We start from the raw sequence: 25,814 nt of genomic DNA, 5'->3' as shown, positions 1-25,814 counted from the left end.
TGATATAGATATAGATATTATTTAAATATTGAAAATACGGTGCAACACTAACAAACGTCTATGGTTAACGAACAGTCCAAGATGCTGTCATCAGTGCTAGCGAAATAATAATGTGGTGCGACGTTAACCAGGTGAGTCCAAAGTGGATATAATTTAACGAGTTTTACTATTTAAAATACAAATTTACAAATACGCCGATGCAAAGAGAACCGAATTCAAGAAGCCGCCTAAATCTCGTCGTTCTTTGACTAATTCGAAAGGCGACTACCACCGACTCCAGTAAGTTTTTCATGAAACCAAGGGTGTTTTCCGAGGTGGCGTTATAGGACCTGTCTCTTATTAGTGTTATCGTTACCCCGGCCGAAAATAAATATCAAATTCGAGTGCGAGGGAGAACGTTATAGAGCCGACATTACGCACGTGGAGAACTGGGAGGTGATAACGAACGAAATCCAACGGACCGCCGTCCTTGTTTTCGATCGGGGTATCGCAATGTAGGGCGCAAACGGAAAAACAATTTTCCTCCAGTCGATTTCTCTGTTCGGATTTTGAGTCGACTTCGCGAACCACCGTTGCATCATCAATTTGGCGGAGGAAGCTTTCGCGGGTTAAAAGTGCATCGGACGTTGGTCGGGAATTCTGTAAGACCCCGGATTCGACCGACGAAAATTTCCAAATTACACCAACTCGATCATCGTAACTTTCCATCTACCTAACGTCGTCGGTTACGAAGTATGCGTGCGTAAAATGGGGAGTCTTTCGAAATGCGTTTTAATTTAAAAATTTTGGAATCCCGGCAGCGTCGGATCTCTAGAGGTAGTCGGGAAGAACGTCAGATTTGACGCGTGGTAACCTCGTGTGCAGTTGTTTGAATTCGAGCGATCCCGCGTTTCCTTGGCGGGCAGCGGGCGCGGAGAGGCGAGGCGAGGAAAAGAGAAGAGACGAGAGTCGAGGTGAGGTGGCTGCGGGTCGTCGGGCGCCCAATGGGGGTCGGCGGGGTGAAGCGCAGTGCCGCTCAGGGGGGAAAACAGAGGCCGGAGTCAGTAGTCTCTTCTTTACTTGGCCGGCCATAGAGGAAACTTAACGCGCCTCGGCGACGAGGAGCTCTTCGATCTTGGGCGCGGGCTCGGAGGGGCATAGGGGGGGAGCCAGTAGTTATGACCAGCCATCGGGACGGCGTCGCCATGGGAACGGGAACAACAACAATTCCACAACTCCTTCGGGCTCTCGTTCTTTTTATCGAGACTCTCTGTCTCTCTCTCTTTTTTCCTACAGTTTTTTTTTCCCCCCTTATATATATTCTCTCGTAACCCGCGGAATATGTATAGCGTATATATATACATATATATGTTTTCTTATTTGTTGTTATTATTATTCCCGAAAACTCGTAACGGCGACGACGAAGACGACGATGAAAAACTTGTCTTTTCTTTTAGAAAAATGTTCATTTCCGTTTCCCAATTACGTTTTGGGATTTTTTTTAATTTTTTCATTCCGTTTGTCAGCTGCAGTTATCGGATTCGATCCGTTATAATATACCCTTAATTCCGATATAGGTTATAATTAATTTTAGTCTCGTTGACGATATCTACTGCGAACTAGGTACTTCTGCTGCAGGGTATAGTTTCGCCGTTTTTAATTAGCCAAGAAATATTGTTCGTTCGATCTGACGCCTTCCTTCTCTGATCTGATCCATCGTTGAATTGGCACCGTGGAAACTAAGACTTAATCGAGAATTACGTTTTTACATCTTATATCGGGCCTATTGCACACATCCTGTGACATATTCCGATAACAAATATTCGTCCATCACTCGCATTGTTAAAATTTTCATAAAATTTTTCGTTACACGACACAGTGTGCGTATAATACACGTTATCCAAACGTACGTACAACTTACGTATGCCGAATGCATTACTCCTCTGCATACGCACGTTACCTAACCGCACAGCAATATCCAGCAGGGGTTCTCGAAAGTTGGTGAAAATCTATCTCTTGGGGGGAGATGTTGAAAATAACGGAACGATCGAAGAGTCGAAAAACGTTGTTTTCCCATTGAAATTTGCTCGAGTCCTTTATCTCGTGGTCAGTTTCAAACGATATCGGTGATGCGGTATTTTGTACCCGCCAGAGTTTCGCAGCGACGAACAATCGGACGGGTTGAAATAATTCGAAATTTGAAAAAAAAGAAAAAAAAAAGAAGAAGAAAAAAAAAAACATCGCCCTGCGCCGGGAACGTCGGAGGTCCTGTAAGAATAACATTATACGAATGTAGCCAGTGGAGTTAGGGACGCCCCCGCCACACGAACAGGTCTCTTCTCCGTTTGGCTAATGTAAGAGAGTCGCTGGCTGAACGGTCGCCTGCAGTGTAGTGAACCCGAAGCCCATTAATGAGAGTTATCGACGCACGATCTGTCAATAGGACCCCCCACCCCACCCCATTCATAAATTCGCCTGGCGTTGCACAGTTTTGCCGCAAAACACGTGGTCTTGATTTACGCGCGTATTGTGTAAATACCTACGGATTATACACGCGCGTGTAACAAAACATTCACATCGCACACAACACACTTGCGACCCACTACGTTCGAAGTTGTCGTCGCGATGACTGGCGGCGAACTCACCACACCGACTATACGTCCTCGAGTTTGGCGCTCTTTTTTACTCCATTCTTCTTATCACTACTTTGAAAGTATAATCCCACCGTTCTCGTGTGGTTCACAATAACGGGGCATGTATCCATACATTGTGTGCGTACATGATATTGGTAAGGTCGTGCTACGAGGAAGACTTAACTTATTTACCGTACAGGTGTAGACGGAAACGTGTTTGGGTTTTGGATATTGGAATACCGAAACAATGGTATACAAGTCCGTTGAGAAAATTATCGTAAGGCGTGTAACGAAACCCGACGAATATACGACACGGTGGTTCCGAGTGATGAAAACTCCCCGCGTGTAACACGAACGTGACACAATGTAGCGCGAGACGTTGTAACAGCGCGCGATCGAGGAGATTGCGTAAACTTCGTTGCGTACGATACGTTCCTCGTTGTAACTAACCGATTACCCTATATCTCTTGAATACTTATCACCCGATGATCTGCCGATCCCCGAGATGGAATAACGAAGCATACGATTCGCACGTATATACATATACGGTAGTCAGCCGTTGGGGGTACAGAATAATTTCTGTACATCACACAGCGAGCCTGAAGAAGTTCCATCAAGTATACGTCGAGACGAGTCGACCTAAACGTGAAGTTGATGAGAGAGAGAGAGAGGGAGAGTGAGATGAAATCAATCAAATCGTCTAGATTCACCTACTCCTCTTCGGTTAAGCGTTATCACGCACACGTACAATAAACGTATGTACGAAGGTAGTGGACGTTGGGCCTACCTGGATGTCATCTCGTTGCGGGAATCCGCGCGACGGCGGGTCGTTCGCGCGCTCAGACCTCGTCTCGGAAACAGAAAAGGCAGGAGCACGTGCACCTTTAGTTGCACACGTGCCAGTCACATTTCTGTCGACAATACGTTATATATAGTCGCCCACCGCTATACCGTACACACCGTATGAAGCGAGCCAGTTCTGCACCCGCAACCGCACATACGCGCGCATATAAAGAGAGCGAGAGAGAGAAGCGGGTATTAGAGAAGGAATATACCGGGCGGATAAGGGGGACGGGGGAGAAAGAGGAAGGGGCGAGGGGCGAGGGGGCGGGTAGATAGAGAGAACGAGAGGAGGGCAGAAGCAACAGCTGACGATACCGCGAGGTGTGTATACATATGTATATACATATGTATATATATGCATGCAAATGTGTGTATTCTTAAGTATATAGGGCGAAGGAGAGGGTGGTGTGCAGCGGTAGTTGACGGATACCTTTGCGCTCTTACCTCGGTGTGTCGTATGTAAAACACGTTTGTATACGTCAGGCGCGGATATATACCCGCATGTATATAGAAGCGCGTGTGGTTGAGCGTAGGGTACGCGGGTGGTACCTCAAGACGGTAGAGGTGCGCGCGTACATATACCCTGTACGAGCGAGTAGACAAACACACGGGGGTCCGGTTCCTATGGTCTCAGCGGAATCTGACGATGCACCGGCAACGCGACACGTACACGTTTCCGTACAGAGGTATGGTAAATATACACACACGGGTTTGTGTACGGGGATAAAGTGTAGGAACGCGTACGCGATGCATCGCGTCATCGTAAAAGAGTTGAACTTTTTCGCGGACCGCTGAATGCGCATCGTTCGCATCCACGCGAGTAGAGGTAGAGAGACTTACCCTCCCCCCCCCTTCCCCCCCTCGCGCCACGCTTTCCTTTCGGTTTATCCCCTCTCCGATGCTCTCCGTCCTTCTCATTTCTCTCCCCTTTCGCGCCCCCCCGAGTGACCGCCGGCTCACCTCACCTCACCTCCTGTTGACGCTGATGCTGCTGCACCAACGGCCGATGCACTTCGCCGCTTCCATGCTTCCATACTGCAATTCAGTCGGATTCGGCTCGGATACCGACGAGGTTCATGATATGGCCAGGCTCTCGCCGCTACCGATATTTTCTTGCACCTACTCTGCTGCATTGGAAACGTTCGCGAACCGCAGTATGCGACGATTTTGCGCCATCGATGTCTCTGCGTCAATTTTCACTTCTGGCAAGACGCTCTCGCATCACCGTAGATCCGTATAATACATGTATGTACATTGTTCGAGGTTTTACTGTCTTCGAATTGATTCCTCTTTTTTTGTTTTTTTTTTTTTCTTTCTTGGCTTTTCGATTCGGTCAGATTCAGGTCTCTCGGTGATATGCAAATCGATGTCGCGATACGTTCATCATTTTCAGAGCAAACGCGTCGGTTTCATTGTGCAAATTGACGTCTTAGTCCTGCAACGCGGACGCACGTGGTCATTTCCACGACCGTTTACCGGTCTCGCTTTACCCATCTTTTTTTTTCTACGTCAATACTCGACATCGGTAGCAGCTACCTCTATTCGTCACCTGTGCATAACTTCACCCAACCTACCCGTGATATAAACATCCCGCTCCTACATCTTATTCATGCGCGTATGCACGTGCAAATAACAGATGTGAACATCCCCGCCTTCTTTCGTATATATCCTTTCCTTCTGTCCTCCTCCCTCGGGATCGGATCGGACCAGAAGAGACGAGACGAACCACGCATTTCAAAGATCACGTTTATCGCGAATCTGAACACGCGTTGCTCATCCTCGTCACTATATATCGAGCGAATGTTGAATGATACCGCGAACTTATACACCCTACGAAAATTTTTGCTCCCTTCGGATAATTTGACGATCATTTTTCTAACGGGACGTTCGTCGTTTGGAAATTTCGTAAGTTTTTCATCGCGCGTCGCTTGCACTTGATCCTTTTCGTCGTTGATGATAGATCTGACGTTTTTCAACGGGTGGTGCACTTGCTGGTTAGTGGTTAAAGTAGCCACGTGGTGCCGAGGGACCTATAATCGCTCTTTCTCCTTCCCTTCGTTTCTCTCTCCATCTCCATCTCTCTCTCTCTCTCTCTCTCTCTCCTTCTCTCTTGTATCCTCTTTTCACCTCGATTCAAGCTCGACTACCTTGTACACATGTATAGATAGATTTGCCGCGTTTGCACACAGGTGGCACTACCACTCATCAGTCTCTCTCTTATCTATCCTTCGCCTTTTGATACGAGGAGTAGATGCTGGTTTGCGCGGTGGTGGAAAAGAGGAGGGTCGAGTCTTCCGAGTGTCGTTCAGGGCTGGAAAGGGGGCGGGTTGTTATGATATGCAAATCCAAGGAGGTATATTTGGTGCAGCGCACGATAGCACACCGTCTACTAGAAATACGATGATAACAATCCCATCCCGTCCCGTCCCGTCCCACCTCGCCGCTCTACTCGCCACTGCACACACAGTTGCGAGATAGAAAAAAAAAAAACAAAACAAAAAGGATCCGAGAGTTACGTTTCACTCAATCGAAAATCGGGTGCCAGTTCTTCTTTTGTTTCTTCTTTTTGTTTTGTTTTTTTTTTTTTATCGCATTTCGTTTGACCGTCTTCCGTTGGGATTGGATAATAATGGCACGCGGTGCGAGTTATCCGCTGCGTTAAGCGGAATCAGATAGGAAAGTTGCGTACGCGCGCATCTATGGTGGCGATGCAGCAGGAACGACATTGCACGGCGAAACGTCAAGTAGTCGGAATCCCGCGCGATGTCATCTCTTTTTAAAAACACGTGGTTTTCCCGAGCTTACGCGGTTTACGTAGTTTATCGGGGACGGCTAATCACCTTTATTTTTTTTTCTTCTTTGTTTCTTGCTCCCTATTTCCTCGTATACTATTACTACTACGACTACTACTACCGCTGCTGCCGCCGCTACTCCGTACCTCACCCTCAAATTCGCTATTCGGTACCTACATACCCCACTCTTCGTTATTCTCGCAGACAACCGTACCGCCGTAAGCTTCCGGTTTACCCCCAGGTTACGCAACCATCTGCCAACGACAAACTTCCCCGGAACCTCTCAGTTCTAGCCCCAAACACGACGATCGCTAGTGCGTCGAGGGAAAACTGACGGAATGGGATGTTCACGTTGTGGGTCCTACAACGTGAGGTTAGGTTAGGTATCATCCGCAGTTGTACAGCAATAGCGTACAGACCACAGTTATCTACTTTCTATCAATTTGTCCCCCCTCTACGCCTGTTATCGATGTATTTATTTCTACTGCTCATTTTTTCTCTCCCCCGTTTCACCGTACTTTTTGCAATGCCCATTCGCAATTATATATTCGGCTTGAAATATTAAGCGAAGCCATCAGTTTTTCGGATGTGCGAGGGGTCGCGAGAGGGGAAGCGGCGAGGGGCGGAGTGGAACGGGGGATGAAATGGGAGGAGGCGGGCGCATGCGGTGTTTTTACGTTATATACGGCACAGTCGTCGTCGTCGTCGTCGTCGTCGTCGTCGTCGCCGTCGTCGTCGTCGTCGTCGTCGTCGGTGGAAACTGGAACGTTTCGCCGGCGTAGGGGTTAATTGGACGCTGGCGCCGCGACGGCGACTCGACGAAGCGAGGCCACGTGCGCCCGCTATCGAACGAACGAACGAAACTCACCCCCTACTTCCACCCTCCCTTCCCCATTCCCCGACCCCTCTCGCTCCAACACACCTCACGCAACCCGCACCCGTACCACCCCTGGCTACACTCAGCCGCTTCTTCCACCCCTGTAACGAAGCAGCTCTCTCCGTCCCCCGTGTACACACACCCATACACCTATGGAGAGTACGCCGCGGTGACGTCATATACTTAGCACACATCCACACACCACGCTTCATATCCATACGACTGTCCGCATATAATGTACGAATACATCGCATATATATATAATAGGTACGTACAATTCGTAGCGAATGATCCAAATAGATTGCGCGTGTTTGTAGGTACCGACCACACCGCCGCCCCCCACCTCCCGCCGTCGACTATCCCGACGTAACGTAAATATATAACAATTATGTACATGTGCATTACGCGTACATAGATGTGCATGTAGTATACCGGTCGGTAGAGACGTGTACGTGCGTGCGCGCGGGAAAAGAGAAAAAGGGAGGAGGGTAGGGATCGTGGACAGAACTCGTGTATCGATCGAAACTTTGAAGTTGGATTCAGCCCGTGGTATAAAATATCGATTCGCGTGACGGCGTTACTCGCCCCTGCGCCCTTGGTCCCTCGGAGTCGCTGGAAAATTCCGTCAACGTTGAGAGAGGGTATTTCCTGTTTTGTTTTTGTTTTTTTTTCCTTTCTCAAGCATACTTTACTTCTCTTACGATCGAACTGTCGAAATTTCACGATCTTATGTTACCTTGATTTCGGATAAATGTGTACATTCAATAATCGAGGTGCCGTAGCATCGCGTGTATTGGAAAGAGTAGCTACGATCTGTAGACCCATCGGTACACGCGTACGTATAATATGCATGTATCCGTCAGGTGCGTTGCGTAGTAGATATAGTATAGATAGGTGTGCGTGTACTGCACGTATGCCTCATGCTTATTGCTCGTGTGAACGTACGTACGGGAAAACGTACACAACGTAGAGTGAGTATCGGCGGCAAGAAATTCCTTAGAAACGGCGGAGCGCATGCGTGCAGCCGGGTGAGAAACGACGAGGACGTCACATCCTCTGAAACCAGTTTCACAGGGACGCAACTCTCCGAATCTGTGGTTCTTCGTTCTCCCTTCTCCCCTCTCTTCTTATTCTTCTTCGTCTTCTTCTCCCCTCTGCCACCCTTTCCCTTCCGAGTCTCTCCTTTCTCTTCTCATTTCACCGCCGATGACACCCCTTATTTCTCGTCCCCCATCCTTTGAGGAAAGAACTTGCCTTCGCAGGATCATTATACGCGTGAATGAGAACAATTTTTTTTCTCCCCGTTTCACGTATAGGTACCGAGATATAAAATAGCGATGGACTTTTACGTCTGGATGGTGGTTGTCGGTGTGCATTTTAACGTGGCGTGGGAGTGCAACGATCGTTGACTTTTTTTCTTTAGTATTCAACGCGTAGCGAAATTTCAGATCAAATCATAGCTCTTTTTTTTTTTTTTTTCGTACCATGTAGCTCACGGCTCATGGAGAGACAAAAGAAAAAAAAAACAAAAGAAACTACGAAAAAGTACAGATGTAAAAAGAACGAACGAAAGAGAATAAAGAGAATTCGAATGAAAAACAGTGTGTAACGCGATGACAAGATACATGGTCTAATATGGGACCGTAATCCGAAAGCGAGCTTATCGAAAATTTGCGTTCACGGCCTTGTGAAATTTCACCCACCTCGCAGCTATACGCAGTGCGTATAAGCAGTTCAACCCCACTTCGAAACGTGCGGGAGCAGCGTGAAGAAAACCGAGGGAGAAAGAAAGGGAAGAAGAGGGAAGGTGCGCGTTTTTGGGGCGCCCGAAACTCAACTTTTCCCAACCTCCCATCTTTCTCATTCTCATTCCTTTCATTTTCTCATATCTCCCTCTCTCTCTCCCTCTCTCTCTTTCTCCCTCTCTCTGTCTCTGCCAAGCTACGGCGGCAACGGAAAATCTATACGAAGAGGGGAGAAGCAGCAGCAGCAGCAGCAGCGCGACGGTGCGCGATACAGGTTATTCCACGGACTCTTGTACACCGATTATTCGAAACCTCCCTTAACAAAGAATTTCTATTCTTATTATCGAATTCGAAACTGTCGACAGCCCGTCGTCAATTGGCAAACCGAAGAAATCGAAACAAGTTGCAAAATGATATTGAAAAAAGAACGGATAAAAAAATTTGTACGAAATAAAAGAATAGAAATAAAATTCCATCGACGCGTGTATCGGCATGAGATTGGACGGGCACGTGCAGTCTCCACGACGGTATCCGTGTGAGCCAGCTGGTATAACCGAAAGAAAATCTATTCGTCACTGACCACTGACAATACGTGTTAGTGGAATATTTACATAAAATTTGTGTAACGCGACGATGACGCTCCGCGCGGGCGTTACGCGGTACATACAAACGTACGCGTATACTTGTGTGTGCGTACACATTGGAAACGACGAGGACGATGGTTCATCGTGACATGTCGCGTAGGTGATCGCCTAATTACTCGAACGAATAAAAATGAACATCTTTATTTCGCCGAAGCCTGTAAGAAATGGGGGATTAACGAAAAGAAAAACCAAAAACAAAGAGAAACAAAATGAATTCAAGATCTGAATTTAGAAACAAAAAACTATATTTTGAGAATCGAAATAGTCGGAGAGGTATAATGAAACACCCTGTAGAGATATAGAGAGCGATATTACACACACATGGATGGATATTATGGTATATACGAACGTATACTCGGTATATAATATGTGATATATAGACACACGCACACACACACACACATATAGACGTATATTCGTATAGTATACGTATAGAAGGGGTCGGAGAAGGAAAGGTATATAACTCCTGCATGGGGCGTTGCCATGGCAACCCCTACTCGTTTCACCCCTCTCTCGTACCAACAATTCTCGTCAACGAGTGAGGGAGAGGAGCAGAAATGGGATGGTGGGTAGGGTAGAAATGTGTGCGTCCTCCGAGTCGTGTATAACACATATATATACGTACATACATACATATATCTGCACGATATACACCCGTAGGTTCAGCAGTTGGTCGTGTCGTTGTGTGTGGTAGTATAGAATTGGAAGTGGGGCTTGCTGCGCTGGTCGTCGTCGTGCGCTCGCGCGGTTCTACGGTTGTGAGGGAAAAAGGGAGGGTGAGAGGGCGCGACGAGGAGCGCTACGAGAGAAAAAGCGAGAAAATAAAAAACGAAAAAAGCAGCAGCTACAGCCGGGTGGTTCCAGGGGGAAGGGGAGGAGGGGCGGGGGGCGATGCGGGGTTAAAAGAGAAAGGGAAAGAGATATAGAGGAAGGCACGGCGCCGCTAGTGCAATCAACCCATTTCTCCTTCCCTCTATCCGCCCCTCCCCAAACGTCCTATTCTCTCCATCCCCCATTTCACATCCTCCTCGGTATCCCCCGATCCCCAATCCCCCGACTAAGGGGCGAAGTACCCCCTGAAGTAAGACAGGGACGGATATATTGCGGAGGGAGTTTCACTCGGGATATATATAACAGGGCTACCTCGAAAAACGGACAGAATTACAAGAGATTAGATGCGAACGTCCTGCAGTAATGAGACACCCCACCCTCGCAAAACCGCCCCCTCCGTACCGCGGCGCTACCTCTTCATACCTCGACATACATCATGTTTCTCGAACGTACGTGAGACGGTGCAACGAAGCCGCCTGCTGCTGCTGCTGCTTTCAACCGTACAGTACAATATATAGAATTAAACGGAATAAATAATTAAGAATGCGAACGGTATAAATAAATCAAATAATCAAAAGCAATAGGACAGAGTAGAGTCAGAGTAACAATAACAAATGATGATTATCCACTGGTAAATAATTAACATCGTTACGATAAATACGCTTTATTTATTTTTTTTTTTTCGATTACAATATTTCGTATTTCATGGGATTCGTTCCTAGTTTATTACGCCCGCCCTGCATCCACTTCGTTAGTTTCGAATCTTACCAGTGTATACGTATAGGTATAAGAAAGAAGCGGCGTCGGTCGTCGTCGTCGAGCGTCGAGCAGTTGCTCTATTCTCTCTCTCGAGAAAACCAGTTTGGTGCGCTGCCGCTGCTGTGTTGCTTTAGCTTCAGCTGTAGCTATAGCGCTGGCCAGTATGATCACACAGCAAAACCACCGTGCACGCACACAAGGCGGGTTTCGAACCCACCCGAAGTACGTACGCGCTATGCCTGGCGCACGTCAGCTAAACTAGAAAGTTGCCGCTGCCGTTGCTGCTGCCGCTGCTGATGTTCAGCCAACGCCGAGAGATATATCGTACGTTATACATAACATTATCACGCATACGTGGTATATTATAATTTTGCTAAGCCCGAACGGCGAGTGAATTATAAAAGAAAAAAAAAAAAAACAAAAAAAACAAAACGAAAAAAACAAAAATCTTGAACCAAGCTTCAAATTGTGTAATTTTTTTGTCAACACGTGTCGGACACATCGTTAGCTGAAAACCTTCGGGAATTTTGGCCTATGAAAATTTGTTTTCGATTCGACAAAGCTGAAATTGTTATAAAAATTCAGCCTTCCGAGGTGGCACGCATTTTCTACCACTGTGACGATTCCTGCCCCATTCCTTCGGTAGAAAGTCTCTCCGATGGTAAAGGCATGCTGAAGGTATTCGTTTCGTTCGTCGTTGACTCGACATCAGCGGTACTACCACTACCACTACCACTACCACTGGCAACAGCAGCGGCATTGGTGGCAGCAGGCGAAGCTGGGAACGTGGGTATCAGCACGGAACCGTCTACAACGCATTTGTGCTGCGTTGCCGCGTGTCCGAGTTCTCTTCTTCCTGCGCGATTACAACGTTGCCGGTAATCCCACTGGCGGGAAATCTAGGTTTCGAAACAAAATATTTCTATACGTGGTACAGTCGTGACGTTAGAGCGTTCGACATAGGGGGGTAAATAAAAGAGATTCGGAAGATCGTAGGGTTTATCGTCGACGGTGAGGTAGTATTGAAAATTTTCAACGATCGAAGGAAGGGATCCTGCGACCTCTGTGATGACGTTCTAAAAATAAAATCCTCAATTACTGACTAACGCGGTTTAGAAATGTTACTGTAAAATTTTCAGATCAAAAACGTAGTACGTGGATAACTTTGAAAATAGACGACGGAAAGAGGGTTGCGGGTGTCGCGACGTTATTCGGGGGAGGGGGGGTGGGTGGGGGGGAGGGGACTTTGAAAATAGGCTCCGAAATATGCGCCCGTCGCCCCCGGTGTCTGCAAGGTAGCGCTGCGTCGTCGTCGTCGTTGTACCATGCGATGCGATGCCGCGTTAAGCGAACGACGGAGCTGTGGGACTTTGCCGTCGTCGAAGGCGGGCGGTCAGAGAGAGAAGAAGCGCCAGTGGGAACGACGAGGGGGAGCGGAGAGCAGGGGCGCAGGGAACGTACGGTTTTAGACTTCGGGCGGCGCGTCGGCGTCGAGTTAAAAATAACAGTACAGCCGTTCGTCCGCCCGCCCGTCCGACCAGTCAGCAATCCAGCTAGCCGTCTCTCTACTGCTGCTGCTGTTCTGCAACTAGCTGCTTCGTGCCAGCAGCTACGATACACCCAGCAGTTCTCATGATGATGATGATGATGATGATGATGATGATGATGATGATGATGATGATGGCGATGATGGCGATGGCGATGTTGCTTCACCGATGCAAGTTATCGCTGGCTGGCCTTGACTGGTGTTTAGAACTTCAATTCTTACGATGATATAATGGTCTTCCAATAGGGTTGCCGATATCCGACCAAAATTAACCCTTCGATCCTCGCAATGCGTAACCCAGCATTGTCCCAGAGAGCGATATGCGATCACAAATTGTGAACAAGTTCGTCGCCTCTATAATGTTTGTTTTTTTCTTTTTTTTTTTTGGCGGACGGACTGTTTTTAACGGATTGTAAAATTTGCACGTCGCCGATCCCGGTCAGACTACCACCTGGGACAACCGCGGTGCGAGCGGATCGTAGACGTGCATCGGCATCGACATCGGTGCTTTTGCCGCATAAGCAAAGCGAGAGAAATCTTTGCAACTATAGCGGGACTGTCCTTACGTGTGCAACTAGCACCGATATCGCTGACGGTGGTGAAGTTATACCCGAAGATATATACGTGTAAAGCGGGTATGTGGATGGATGGGACGTTGTTTAGCTGGTATGAGCCATGCGTGTAACAGAGATATCTGGTCGGTCGGGCTATAGCGTAGACAGCGGTGCGCTAGGTGGGATTATAATTTGGGCGCGTGTTTACCCCGAAGCGGACGGTGACATCAACGCTGGGCAGAAGAAGTTCTATACGCGAAAGTCGAAAACTCAGGTGCACGTGACATACCTTTGCCCACGAGCCGTTGTACCCCCGCTCAATGTCACCGTGTAATAATAATGCGAAACGCGGGAAAAGTGGAAAACTACAGCGCGATTCGCTTTCCCTAACGAATGAAGTACGCTCGTGGTGGTTTTTCCTATCGTCAGTCCAACGATAAAAACGACAGGACAACACGCTCCTTTTCAACGACTCTTTGTACATTCTTATTCAAGTACACATATCCTTCGGATTCGATGCATAATTTCCCTTCGAGACTATTTCGTAATTGTCTACTTCGAAGGTGGTGGAGGTTGATATGGACGTGAACGTAAAAGCTAAGGCGGGGGTAGGGACAAGAAGAGTTTACTGTTAGTTTCTCGCGTTGTCAGCTAGACCCGAGTCGCCGTTTTACCAGGGCCTGGTTCAGGGCTTTGCAACCGAGTAGAGTCCGCGGACGCTACTGCTTCTGCTGCCGCCGCAGCGTTAGGTGTCGGTGAAAGGTGTGGCTTGACTTCGCAGGCTGTGCAAGAAATGAGAATTCTTCGGCCGCGGTATCCCCCTCACGGTAGGTTGGATCCTTCGCCGTTCTTCGACTCTGTGCGTACGCTCGAAAATCATCATCGGCACGACAACACGCCTTGAACAGCGTGAAAAATTATTCACGTACAGAGGGATGTTATTTACTCGTGGCGTAAAATCGAAGGACGATCGATTAAAAAGAAATAGGAAGAAATTGTACGATCAAATAAACCGACGATATTCAATGACTACCACTGCATAGGCCAGGGATTTTCCTACGGCGTAGGTACGTCGGGGTCTTCGAGGTTCTACCCGGTCGACCCCGGTCGCCCACACAAAGAGATGTCGGGGGGAAGACCGACGTGCGGGCGAGCGAGCAGCCGGGCGGCAGGCAGCCATGCTTTTGCCGTTTACCGCCTGCCTCATGCCATCCTGTCCTACCGGCCTGGCAGCCTCCGCCTGAAAGGTTCCAACCCTCGTCTACCCCCGATTTCAACAATACAACTGTACGCGGTGCCCGACGATGGGGTGGTCCCTTCGACTCGGATCCCTCTTTTCGGCCCCCGTTACCGGCGCGCGCTCCTTCCCCGCTAGGATATTCTTTCATCAAGCTGAATCCGAAATGACGACGACGACGACGACGACGACGCCAAGTTCACGCGGGAGATTTCACTTCTCTCGTGAACCGATCACCATTATTCTTCTCGTGCATTTTCTTCGACTGACAATCATTCGTTCTCGATACAAGAAGAAGTCGTGGATAGAAAAATTGTTGGAATTTGAAAAAAAAAAAATAAACAAACGGATGCTAATTCAGGTGTCGAATCACCCGTGCGGACATTAGCCGTACAGTCTGCGGGAGTCGCGGAGTTCCGGAACTCGGTCATCTTTCTAATTATCGAGTAAATATCGAATCGAGACACTGACCTCAATATAGTTTCTTTGTTGGTAATATTTTTTGGCAGCAAAATTTGGGACCGGTTAAAAGAGAACCACTGTTAGTTATTCCCGAAATGGATGGGTCCCTATGACCTATAGGGTCCCGACGTCGGACCCTCGTCAACAGAATCGACCCGGACGCGTTTCTACCTGGGCGAAGCGGGGGACCCAGGTAAGAAACAACCCTAGGGAACTCTGGATTAGAATTTTTCGGACTTCTAATGACGGAAAGGTCCTTCCAGAAAATCGTTTGACCCTCAAAACTCTAGCGATTCATCGTCAACTGTGGGTATTTGTAGGCTTTTCTAGGCATTTGGACGGGGTAAAATTTTGGAAAAAACCAAAAATAAAAGAACAAAGAGCGCGGCATGGAAACAAATGCAATTGCTTTACAATCGTGTGTCAACATCCTATGATGTCACTCATTTACACGCTGTTACGACAAAGACATCATACGTCATCGTGTATTCCACAAACAATTAACATGCGGCTATACCATCGATGGATGTTATTTTTTCGAACCCAATCCATTCGGAACGACCGCTATTGGCGATGATATACGTATCTTAAATGTGTCGACGATTCTTTTTTACCATTTGAAGAATAGATTTGAAAATGTCGCTGCCTGACGAAAAAATTCGAAATCGATGTAAAGCGGTGAAAGGTGGATCGATACGCGTACATATCGGGAATCTTTCGAGCGATCCTTGGCGGGACTTTTAGCGACGTTGACCACGTGCTGTGAGTTATATGCGTCCGTCACGCACGCTGTCACTCGTTCGGTATACTCATTCTCGATTCGGTGACTCGTGGTTATAGATTATTTAATCCGACGCAAGTTTTGAGGCTCGAGCATTTTCGTACGGTATGTGGGGTAACGCGGGGCAATACGGGGTACTTGAGGGATCTATGAGAATGAAAATAAAAATACTATTCAATCCATAATGACGTTTGAGGTCCTTCTCGATCATTTTAAACGGAATTTTTACGGTATTTTCGGGGTACCCCATTCTGCCCCGCGTTCTCCTGCACGTATTTCAACGCATATAGCTTTAAACAATTCAATTATCTCGCTTGTATTATGCTTCTCGGTATACACATAGGCACCTCTGCATGGCATTATATTTCACACCTACATTCTATGTAACACGTGTTTGTCGTGGTTCGCACGGCAATCTTATCTGCAAACCGAACTGATAGCGCCGCCTAATCTACAGCGAGTCTTGCGCCAACCTTCAATTACAATTGTCGCGATAAATTTGCGCGCTTCACCAAAATAATTTTGAATCTACTTCAAGATTTATAATCAAGAAATCACCGTCCACACCTGTACGTTGTGCATTCTAACAAAATTAAATCAGCCGACGAGTGAAAAATGGCACACGCTCAATCATTATCCATGGAAATTGTTTCCATTTCTTCATCTATTTATCTTAGTTTTCTTTTTCCCGTTCTGTGATTTAGTACGGAAATTTGAATAAACAAGGGACGGTAATATTCACATTCGAATTTCGCTTGTTAAGTTCCGCTGTTAACGAAGAATGTTCGCCTGTAGCGTCGTCATCATCATTATCATCATCATCATCGTCGTCATCATCCTATTCGTTTGTCATTGAAAAAGGGGAGCCTCGTTGCCTTACACGTTACGTTGGACATTAGGTATACATATAATATCGTACGTATCTCTGCGTCGAACGGTTTTCGCGGGATAAGATTAGGCCTTATCCTTCGCATTTTAGTTTTAGGATCGGCCGCTAGATAAAGCATCGCGAAAGGCGCGACGGTTGTAGCTCGTATACCCATCATCGTATTAAACCTTGTAGCAACTGAAGTTGCGCGCGCGCCTCGTATTCGAGGAGAAACACACATCGACGAATATGTTGCGATATAACCATACCACACATTTCCCAACACAATTTATATTTTATACCGCGTGCTCGTGTCTCTCTGTAGGCGTGTACGTATCTATGTATAATGGGTATATATACATATACTATACACGTATTACGTATAAAGAGTCCGACGGGTGGGTTACGCAGCGGCGGCGTTCAACTCTCGTGGCTGTTGCAAACTCTAGAGCATAGACGATAGCGACTCTTGGTATTATAGAATATGGAATATATGTATGTATATATATATATATATATATGTATATGTATATATAGCGTATATCGCGGAGTATAGTGTTACTAAAATACTAACTAACCGGTCTACCAACACGAGTCTAGAATTTTATCTCACTCAACTTCCAGAGAGTCAACTCTTCCAACAGAAAACCAGCCGGATACCACCTCCGTACAGCTTTGCTTTTGCTGCTGCTGCTGCTGCACGCGGTGTACAAACATTACCTCATCGCATCGTATAATGCGATCGAACGATCCGATCTCTCCTCTCTCGTCATCTCGCTCTTATCTCTTCTATGTTATAATCATTATTAGATGCGTTAATAATTTGATCTCCGATTGCGCTCGGGCGACGATAGCAAATTAATCGCCGACATACTTCTCTGTATATGCTAATTTATGGCGATAATCCACGAATTTTTGGTCCCCGTTCGCCATCCTATCGAAGAGAGTGAGAGGAAAAAAATGATAAAGTCGTTTTCTAAAACAATTTGTGCCCCGTGTTTTTTTGTCGCAAACCTTGGAATTGCCCGTAGGGATACTCGTATGATATTTTACATACATGAGAACACGCGTGTGCGTGTATATCAGAGCATCAAGGACGATGGCTTTGATCAGTTTCAGAGACGAACATGATTTGCACACGGGATTTTTAGCGATTGGTCGTGTTCGTATTTTTCTTTCCTTACGGACCGGCATTCGCGGTTCTCCATTATTTTAGAGCGGACGGGTAAAAGAACGCCGTTCTCTTCCTCAACGTGGTTCGCCAAATTCTTGACGAAGGCCTGAAATTTAGTTTTGAGAATTGTGTTTTTGATTTCTTCTCCTGAGCTATAAATACTCATGACCTTAACGTAGAAAATCTCGATTTGAAGATCCGACCGCAAATATCCCAAGTCCCGAATTATCGAACTTTGAAAATGAGCGCGTGAATCCGGTAACCCGTTGCGTAGATATACTGGGGGGGGGGGGGGGGAGGGGGGCATCGCGGTGCATTGATGGGGAATTTTGTACACGATGTGCGGGGCCCGCATGGCGTATGATTGAACGAAACCCATGAGTAACCTCGTGGTAACTTGGTAACTCCCCTTCCGAACTATTCCAATGGTGGCTTCTTCTATGATTAAGGGGAACTGCCGAGGGGTCGGGAAGAGGGCGCGGGCGCAGTGACGTCATCGCCATGGCGCTGTCAGCGAGCCGACCCAGTGAGTCATACCGATCCAGCAGCAGCTACACTGACGCGCGACTCCGAAGTTAACAGCTAAACGTATACCGAGCTAAAAGAACCGACGACCGACGACGCGCACATGAATTTTAGTACACCAATAATCGTGCGGAATAACCGAGTTGGCGGTCTCGTCATCGCGCGATGACTGGCCGGGTGGCTGTTGAAAATTTAGCGAAGGAGACGATATTATTATCGCTAGGCGTAAGGAAGAGGTGTTCGCACGAACTAATGTGATCCTTTTTCCTTGTATTTTTCAGAGTTGTGCAATGATGGGTCTGCAGGCGACAGCAGGAAAACGAAAGTTGGAGGGAAGCGTAGGCTGCACAGAGTTCGATATGGATATGGGCGAGAGTCCGTCCAAGTTGGGACGTGTCGAAGGTAGTTGGTGGGCGATGGAGGATGGTTACACGCCGCCCTTGAGCCAAACGCCCCCGTCTTACTACGAGATGGAAATATCATCACCCCCCTGTCTTCAGGGTAGCAATCCCTGCCAACCCGCCCCGAGTCCACCGCCACCTCCGCAGCTTCACCATCCGCAGCACTACTACCGTGGTCCTGGTAACAACGGTTACAACCAACTTTCCAGGCCTCAACCTCAGTGGGGAACGCCGCAACACCACTATGAGCCACCAACGATAAGGAGGGAAGAAAATGGGAAAAGTTACCTTGAGCTCGGATCGAGTTATCGTGCAAACGAAAGGTGTTGCGAGGGTTCGAGAACGAGTTGGTGCAGGAGAGGAAGAGCGTGTTACAGGCAAAGGAGGCTCGCGGTCCTTAATATTTCAATGTGCAAACTAGCGAGGTATAGACAATTTCCCGATCCAAGTTTGCACCGTTCTGTCCTCATATGCAACACCCTCAGGCATTTAGAACGTGAAATGGAAAGGGATAGAAGTCCACCGCCGATGGAACCCGTGATTCCAGCACCTATTGCTCAATTACAACCCCCCGAACAGGGGAGGTTAACCCCCTTTCCCCTACCCCCGACATCATCGGGCGAAACAGACGCCGACTCCGGCATCGGAGACAGCGACGATAGCCGGTCCATAAACTGGGGTAGTGTTTTGTCTCTGTCGAGTCAATCGCCCCTCGATCCTCTGAACAACAACGAACTGCTCGACGTCGACATTGGTCCTGATCTAGAAGACTTTATGCCGGGATGGAAACTCACGCCACTTTCCGCCGACGATATTCTAAGGAGTACAAACGGTATACAGGAGCAGTCTTCACCCTCGAACCCCGCCAATTGTAGCAGTACGCACGAGTCCCTCATGTGCGTTGGTTCATAGCCTCCGATATTGACGTCGTTGAGTCATCTCATCGATTTTTATCCCCTCAATCCCCAAGTAACTAATCTCCCAAAGTCTTTAATACCCTCTTAGAGATGATTTTTATTTTCTTTTTTCCTATCTTTTTTCTTTTTCTCATTGCGGCGCTGCACTGTTATTGTAAAAAACAAAAAATTATAATTAAATTAAATAAAACATGCGACAAGCTGAAATGGAGAAAAAAAAATACTATTTATAACGCGCGGATCACTCTCACGCGTCTATAAAAACACATGAAATGAAAATCAATGGGATTCACAATTATCGATATTATAAACATTTATATATATATATATATATATGCTGTACGCATCGTCGTATGATTCTATTACATGGCATATACTATATGTATACAGGTATAGTTTGTTATTCATGTCAATTATTCAGTCGATTTTTATCATTGATTATTGAAATGATTTATTTTTCTTTTCTCGTCTTCTATACTGGGTTATTGATTCACGAAACACCCTGCTGAATTATATTATAAACTGCAAGCACTATTGTAACTGAAAATTTTTCCACCCGATATACATACAGCGAATTATTCGATGATTTGATCGAATGTTATGAGAACCAACTTTTTAACCCTAAAAGAAAAAACAAAAACAATTACACGAACGAAAAATAAACTCTACGATGGAATGATTTTTAATACACCTGCTAAGATAACGATTGTACTAACGAAATTCACTCGATCAAATCTGGGACAATCCGTAGTTTGCAAACAAAAAATAAGGTAAATAAGAAAAAAAGAAGAAGACAATAGAAATGAAAACGATAATGAATAAAAATCACATGAATGAAAATATGAGTATAATTGTCATCCGTATATAATATATATTATAGGAAAAAAAAAACAACTGGAAGTTGAGTTTCGATTATTATAATCGTATATATATAGCCATTGCGGCTGATACCGTGGTGCTTTTAAGACTTTGGCCCCCGGGCCGGCAATGTGGTAGATAAGAGAAAAAGAATAAAAATAAAAATAATTATTATAATGATACCCAAGTCCTTAGCATGAATTTTCAATCCTTGTATAGTTTAATCAAGGAAAAAACATTGCTGGTCTAGCTGGTTTAGTGTTGAAAGCCCGACTGCCCGCTGCAACGTCGTGTAAGAAATCAATGTTTTCATTTCTTAGGCGACAGTGTGGGGAACGAAGAAACTACCCTTTGATAATTCCCATCCCCCAGAGTAACGAAAAAATAAAAACAAAAACAAAAAAAATAAGCAAAAGAAATTGAAACGATGCCCTGGCGAATTATGCAAATATTAGTAATCGTAATTATAATTATAATAGCGATAGTAATAACGGTAGTGATAATAAATGAGAAATGGATTAAACGCAAAAAATAACAAGACGAAACACTGCAGGCACACACGACACAACACATACATACATGTATACACACAGAAAAAACACATGCATAAATGGTGCTAGGATAACCCTGGTGCTGTGACAGTTGTTTCCAAACTTGACACGGAAAATAGTAATAATATCAACAACAACAATAGTAATAATGAATATAAAACGAACGAACAGCCCGCTTGTCGTAAGTTCGTAGGAATGAAATGCTATTTGACAGTAACAAAAAATGGAAGAAAAAAAAAAAATGTATATATACTCTCTGAGAACTAATTTACTTTTAAAAATCTGATATCCCGAATGATTCCCACGGCAATCAACGTAATACTGTAAGTTATCGAGAGAATATATTTATGTTGATATAGCAGGAAATTGAAAAAAATTGAAAAGTTATTTAAAAAACAATACATTTTTTTACGAATTGAATATTCACACATAACAATAATTCATGTCCATAGTTTTCCAGATGTGCAGCTAAATACTTAAATAATTGATGAAAGGAAGAAAAATGAAAATCCAATTAAAAATAAAACAAATTTCTTACGATAATTGCTAATTAATAGACTTGACTGATTACTTAAAAGAAAACACAACGTAACTAATAAAATTTAAGTCTATTTAACAAATGTAATTATTATAATTACAAATTAATTAAACAAAACAGAAATGCTAGGTACTTCTTGTAAATAAACACATTTCTAATTAGGTCTATGACATTACAATACATAAATACATACACAAATATACATGTATATGTATATTAATGAACATATACACAATGTATGTATATGTAAACCAGAAAGATTGGGTACATTCTTCTCTTTTCCTTTGGTTCTTTGTGACATCAGTAGTTTTTTTCATTCGAATTTCAGACATAACCGTGTTTCATCTTCGACTGTTTTTGATTTTTTATTCAACTTTTCGGTCCAATGTTTTACGAGAAACGACGAGCAATATTACTTTTAGCAAAACACAACGCCCCATTTCGCCCTACATGCGTGCATACGAAAATACCGTGGTGTACCCGTGTGCTCGCACATTCACAGAAGAGAGAAAATTTAATAATCATAACAATAATAATTAATGATCATAATCGTGATGTTGATGATGATAATAATAATAACAATAACAGCAGTAACAACAACAACAACATCAGGAACAACAACAACAATAATAATTGTTATTATGGCGCCGAAAGAGGCCATTTTATGATTATTATTCTTATTGTAATCATATAATTATTATAATTTCTGTTACTATTACGATTGTTATAATTATAATTGTTATTATTATTCTTACCATAATTATTATTGCTATTTTGTATAATACAAAATCGTGGAAATTTTTTGTTCACCTCAGAAAAGTCGTTATACATATATGATGAAATATTCGTAATGAGAAAATGAGATACCAAAAAAAAAAAAAACTAAATATCGAGCGGGCACCGGTATGGGTGCATACACTTTCGACAAATTGACAAACTTCGTCCATAGTGCTTGCTTTATACTTGGTGAGAATAATAATGTTAATGATGATAACAATAACAATAATCATTATAATAATTATATGAAAAACATTATTAATAAATATGATTATTATAATGTTAACATAAAAATTAAAATTAGTAAAAATAGTAGTAATAATGATAACAATAATAGTAAGGATAATAATAATGATAATAATAAAAATAATAAAAATAATTACGGATATAACGATAATAACATTAATAATTATAGTGATGAATAATAATGATTAAAAAATATTAATAAATAATGAATAATACGACTAATTCATGCTAAATGTTTTTCAAAATATGTCTTGCGTGTCTCGGGAGACACTGAAAATGTTATATACATATAGGTATATAGATGTACCAAGTGAAAAAATATTATTATTATATGGATTCCCTATATATGTATAAAATTGTTTATATTATAATATGCCTAGCAATACTCAACTTTGCAGCGGTAGCAAATCACACAAGACGTATTTTGATCCGCAGAGAAAGAAAAAAGATAATTAAAAGAAAGAGGACAAAAAAATCATCCCTTATCCGTGGAATAGGACAAGTAATATACCAATCGGCACAAAGATTATATTTAAAGGAATAAAAAATAATAAAAAAAAAACAAATAAACAAATCAATTAAAACTAAATTAACGTAAAAAAAAATTCCATGTTATCTGTATATATAACATATATATTCATGAAATGCAAAAGAAATGTACACGCAGGCATACATGAATACCATGTACTATACACAAAATTTGAAAACGAATGAAAGTGTGAAAATGTTTTGAAAACATGAAGGGAAAAATAAATTTTGTCTTTCACGAAAAGGAGCAAAAAAAAATAAAAAAGATAGTTCAATACATATGCACCTATGTATAAACCTATGATATGTATGTATCTTGCACATGATATATATGATATTTATACATATTATCGAATGAAGTTAATGTCTGCGTATGTAAAGAGAAACATTTAAGAGAATGAGATAGAAATAGAGAGAGAATGAAACAAGAGGGTAATTGGTGTCTACTGTGCAAAAAAAAAAAGATGAAAAATATAGGAAGTTGACAAATTTTACAAACATTGATACATGAACAACACCACAAACACAATCAAGAAAAACGAGAAAAAAAAAATGGAAATCCTTGTAAATAGTATAAATAGTACGGAGAGTACATTGAAATATTGAGAATAGGTATAAAATGAAATATATACATAAGATATTATTATATATTATACATAAACAAGAAGCATATATGTAAGATTATTATTCATATTTACCTTGGTAAGTGATACAAGGCAGCTATGGGTTCGCTTTTTTTTACACCCAATATAGAGTGATACCAACAGTTTGTATAATAAAACAATATACGTATTATAGAAAAGAAACTCAAAGGGTTAGATATTGTCACGAATTTTATTTGCCTATACATGCACGATATTTTAACGGTGCATTAATTTTATTCTTCACGTCATTTGGTTATTTTTATTCTTGGACGGACAGATTTTCGATTGATAATATTTAATATGAATTCTTCACCTTCCAAACATATGCATACATAAAATAGCTGCATGATAATGAAATTGCAAAACTGGACGTCTACCACCACCCAAAAATGGACTTGATGAAAAACGAGGAATTTCTTTCTCAATATAGGCACGTGGGTTGGTGTGACACTGTACGATTAAGTTCCTATTATATCTAATCAAACAAATTATTATCCGTTATCTGGATCGAACCGGAACGTAACGCCGGCCTAAACGTATAGTTACATTTACTCGTACATTTATAAACAGATCAAAAAAAAAACACACATACACGTATACATATGAAAAAATACACCTTAATCATTGCATAAAGTTGGCAAGATTTAACTATCATGCCATTGTCTTCATATTCATACATACTTACAATATTAATTGTTTTTCATTTTTTCGACATTCAATTTAAACATATATAAATATATAAAAAAATAGTAAAGTAAAAACACTTACCTACACTATTTTTTACGCGACTCTATGTGGGTGAAATTCAAGCGAGTCCAGCTGTTGCCAAAATTTTAGGGCAGGAAAAAAGAAACAATGTACATTGTAAATACTAGAGCAGACGACGATGGCTACAGAAAGACAGAGATGATTAAGAAGAAATATTAATAATAATCATAATCACAGCAACAACAACAACAAAAATAATAATAACAACAACAACAACAAGAACAACAACAATAATAATAACAATAATAATATTAATAATAACAATAATAGTAATATTCCGGAGTCACGCTCTATGCGCATTAAATAATGTTACAAAAAATGAAGAAAAATGACAAAAAAAAGAATAAAAAATAAACCAATTTTTTTCTATCCATGTAGATATTTTTTCCACGATTCCACAAATCATGATATTTGTTGTTATAGAGATATGTTGAAAAGGTGCCGCAGCAGATTGCTACAACGACTTCATTTTTCCACATTATTTTTTACCCGAAATTACAGGTACCGAGAGTAACATGAATGTTATACATATGCACCTCAATCATATGCGTATGCACCTCAATCATATGCGTATGCTTAGAAAATCGATTCAATCACCGAGAAGCTTGAATATCGATTTCGTGAAGAAAAATTCATTTATTCGATCCTACATCATGCTCAACTCGTCAAGTTTATTTGAGACGTTATTTCATGTACATGAGGGCGTGAATTTGATTTTTTCTTTTTTGCTCCTTCTTCGAAACAACAGAATGCATATAAATGTTCTAGAACGTGACGTAGAATATCTTCACCATTTGTCCGACCATCGAAACGTGATTACTGGTAGTTTTCAGATCAGGGTGATTAAGTTAACAAAAATAAAAAAACCATGAAAATGAAAAGTAGTAAGAAATCCAAAACAAAATGCAATTGAAAAAAATGTACCAAATTCTTTCGAATGAAGAATACGTAATAAAAATAATGGTAATGATATTATAATAATACTAATAATAATACTAATACTAATAACAATAACAATAATAATAGGAATGATGATAATAATATTTAATAATGATAAGTCTAGTCGCAAACTGTAGCATGGAGAGTTGAACATGAAATAATAACAATAATAATAATAAATAATGATAGTAATAATGATAATAATAATAACAATAACAATGATGATAACGATAATATATTGAAAAAAATGTTGCATTGAAGGATGGTTGGATTGGGATCGATTTAGAAATTTTACGTCGCGTATTATACTATATGAAATAATGTTTAATATACATCGATGGGAGCAGTACCGTATTACAAAAATAATATTACCTTGAAATGCAGCAGAAATTACGAT

General features: G+C 42.9%; 1 protein-coding gene across 1 annotated transcript; it reads left to right on the top strand.

Moving 5' to 3' along the window:
* LOC105690487 lies at window positions 1–22,048 on the top strand. Its single transcript, XM_012408275.3, has 2 exons — window positions 1–131; window positions 18,532–22,048. The coding sequence occupies exons 1-2, from the start codon at window positions 111–113 to the stop codon at window positions 19,561–19,563; spliced, it is 1,053 nt and encodes a 350-aa protein (XP_012263698.1). The 5' UTR covers window positions 1–110; the 3' UTR covers window positions 19,564–22,048.
* Window positions 22,049–25,814: the final 3,766 nt, after the last annotated feature.

The sequence above is a fragment of the Athalia rosae genome, chromosome 1, assembly GCF_917208135.1.
Source record: "Athalia rosae chromosome 1, iyAthRosa1.1, whole genome shotgun sequence".
NCBI lineage: Eukaryota > Metazoa > Arthropoda > Insecta > Hymenoptera > Athaliidae > Athalia > Athalia rosae.
Note: the sequence above shows the minus strand (reverse complement) of the source record. Positions and strands in the feature narration are given on the sequence as shown.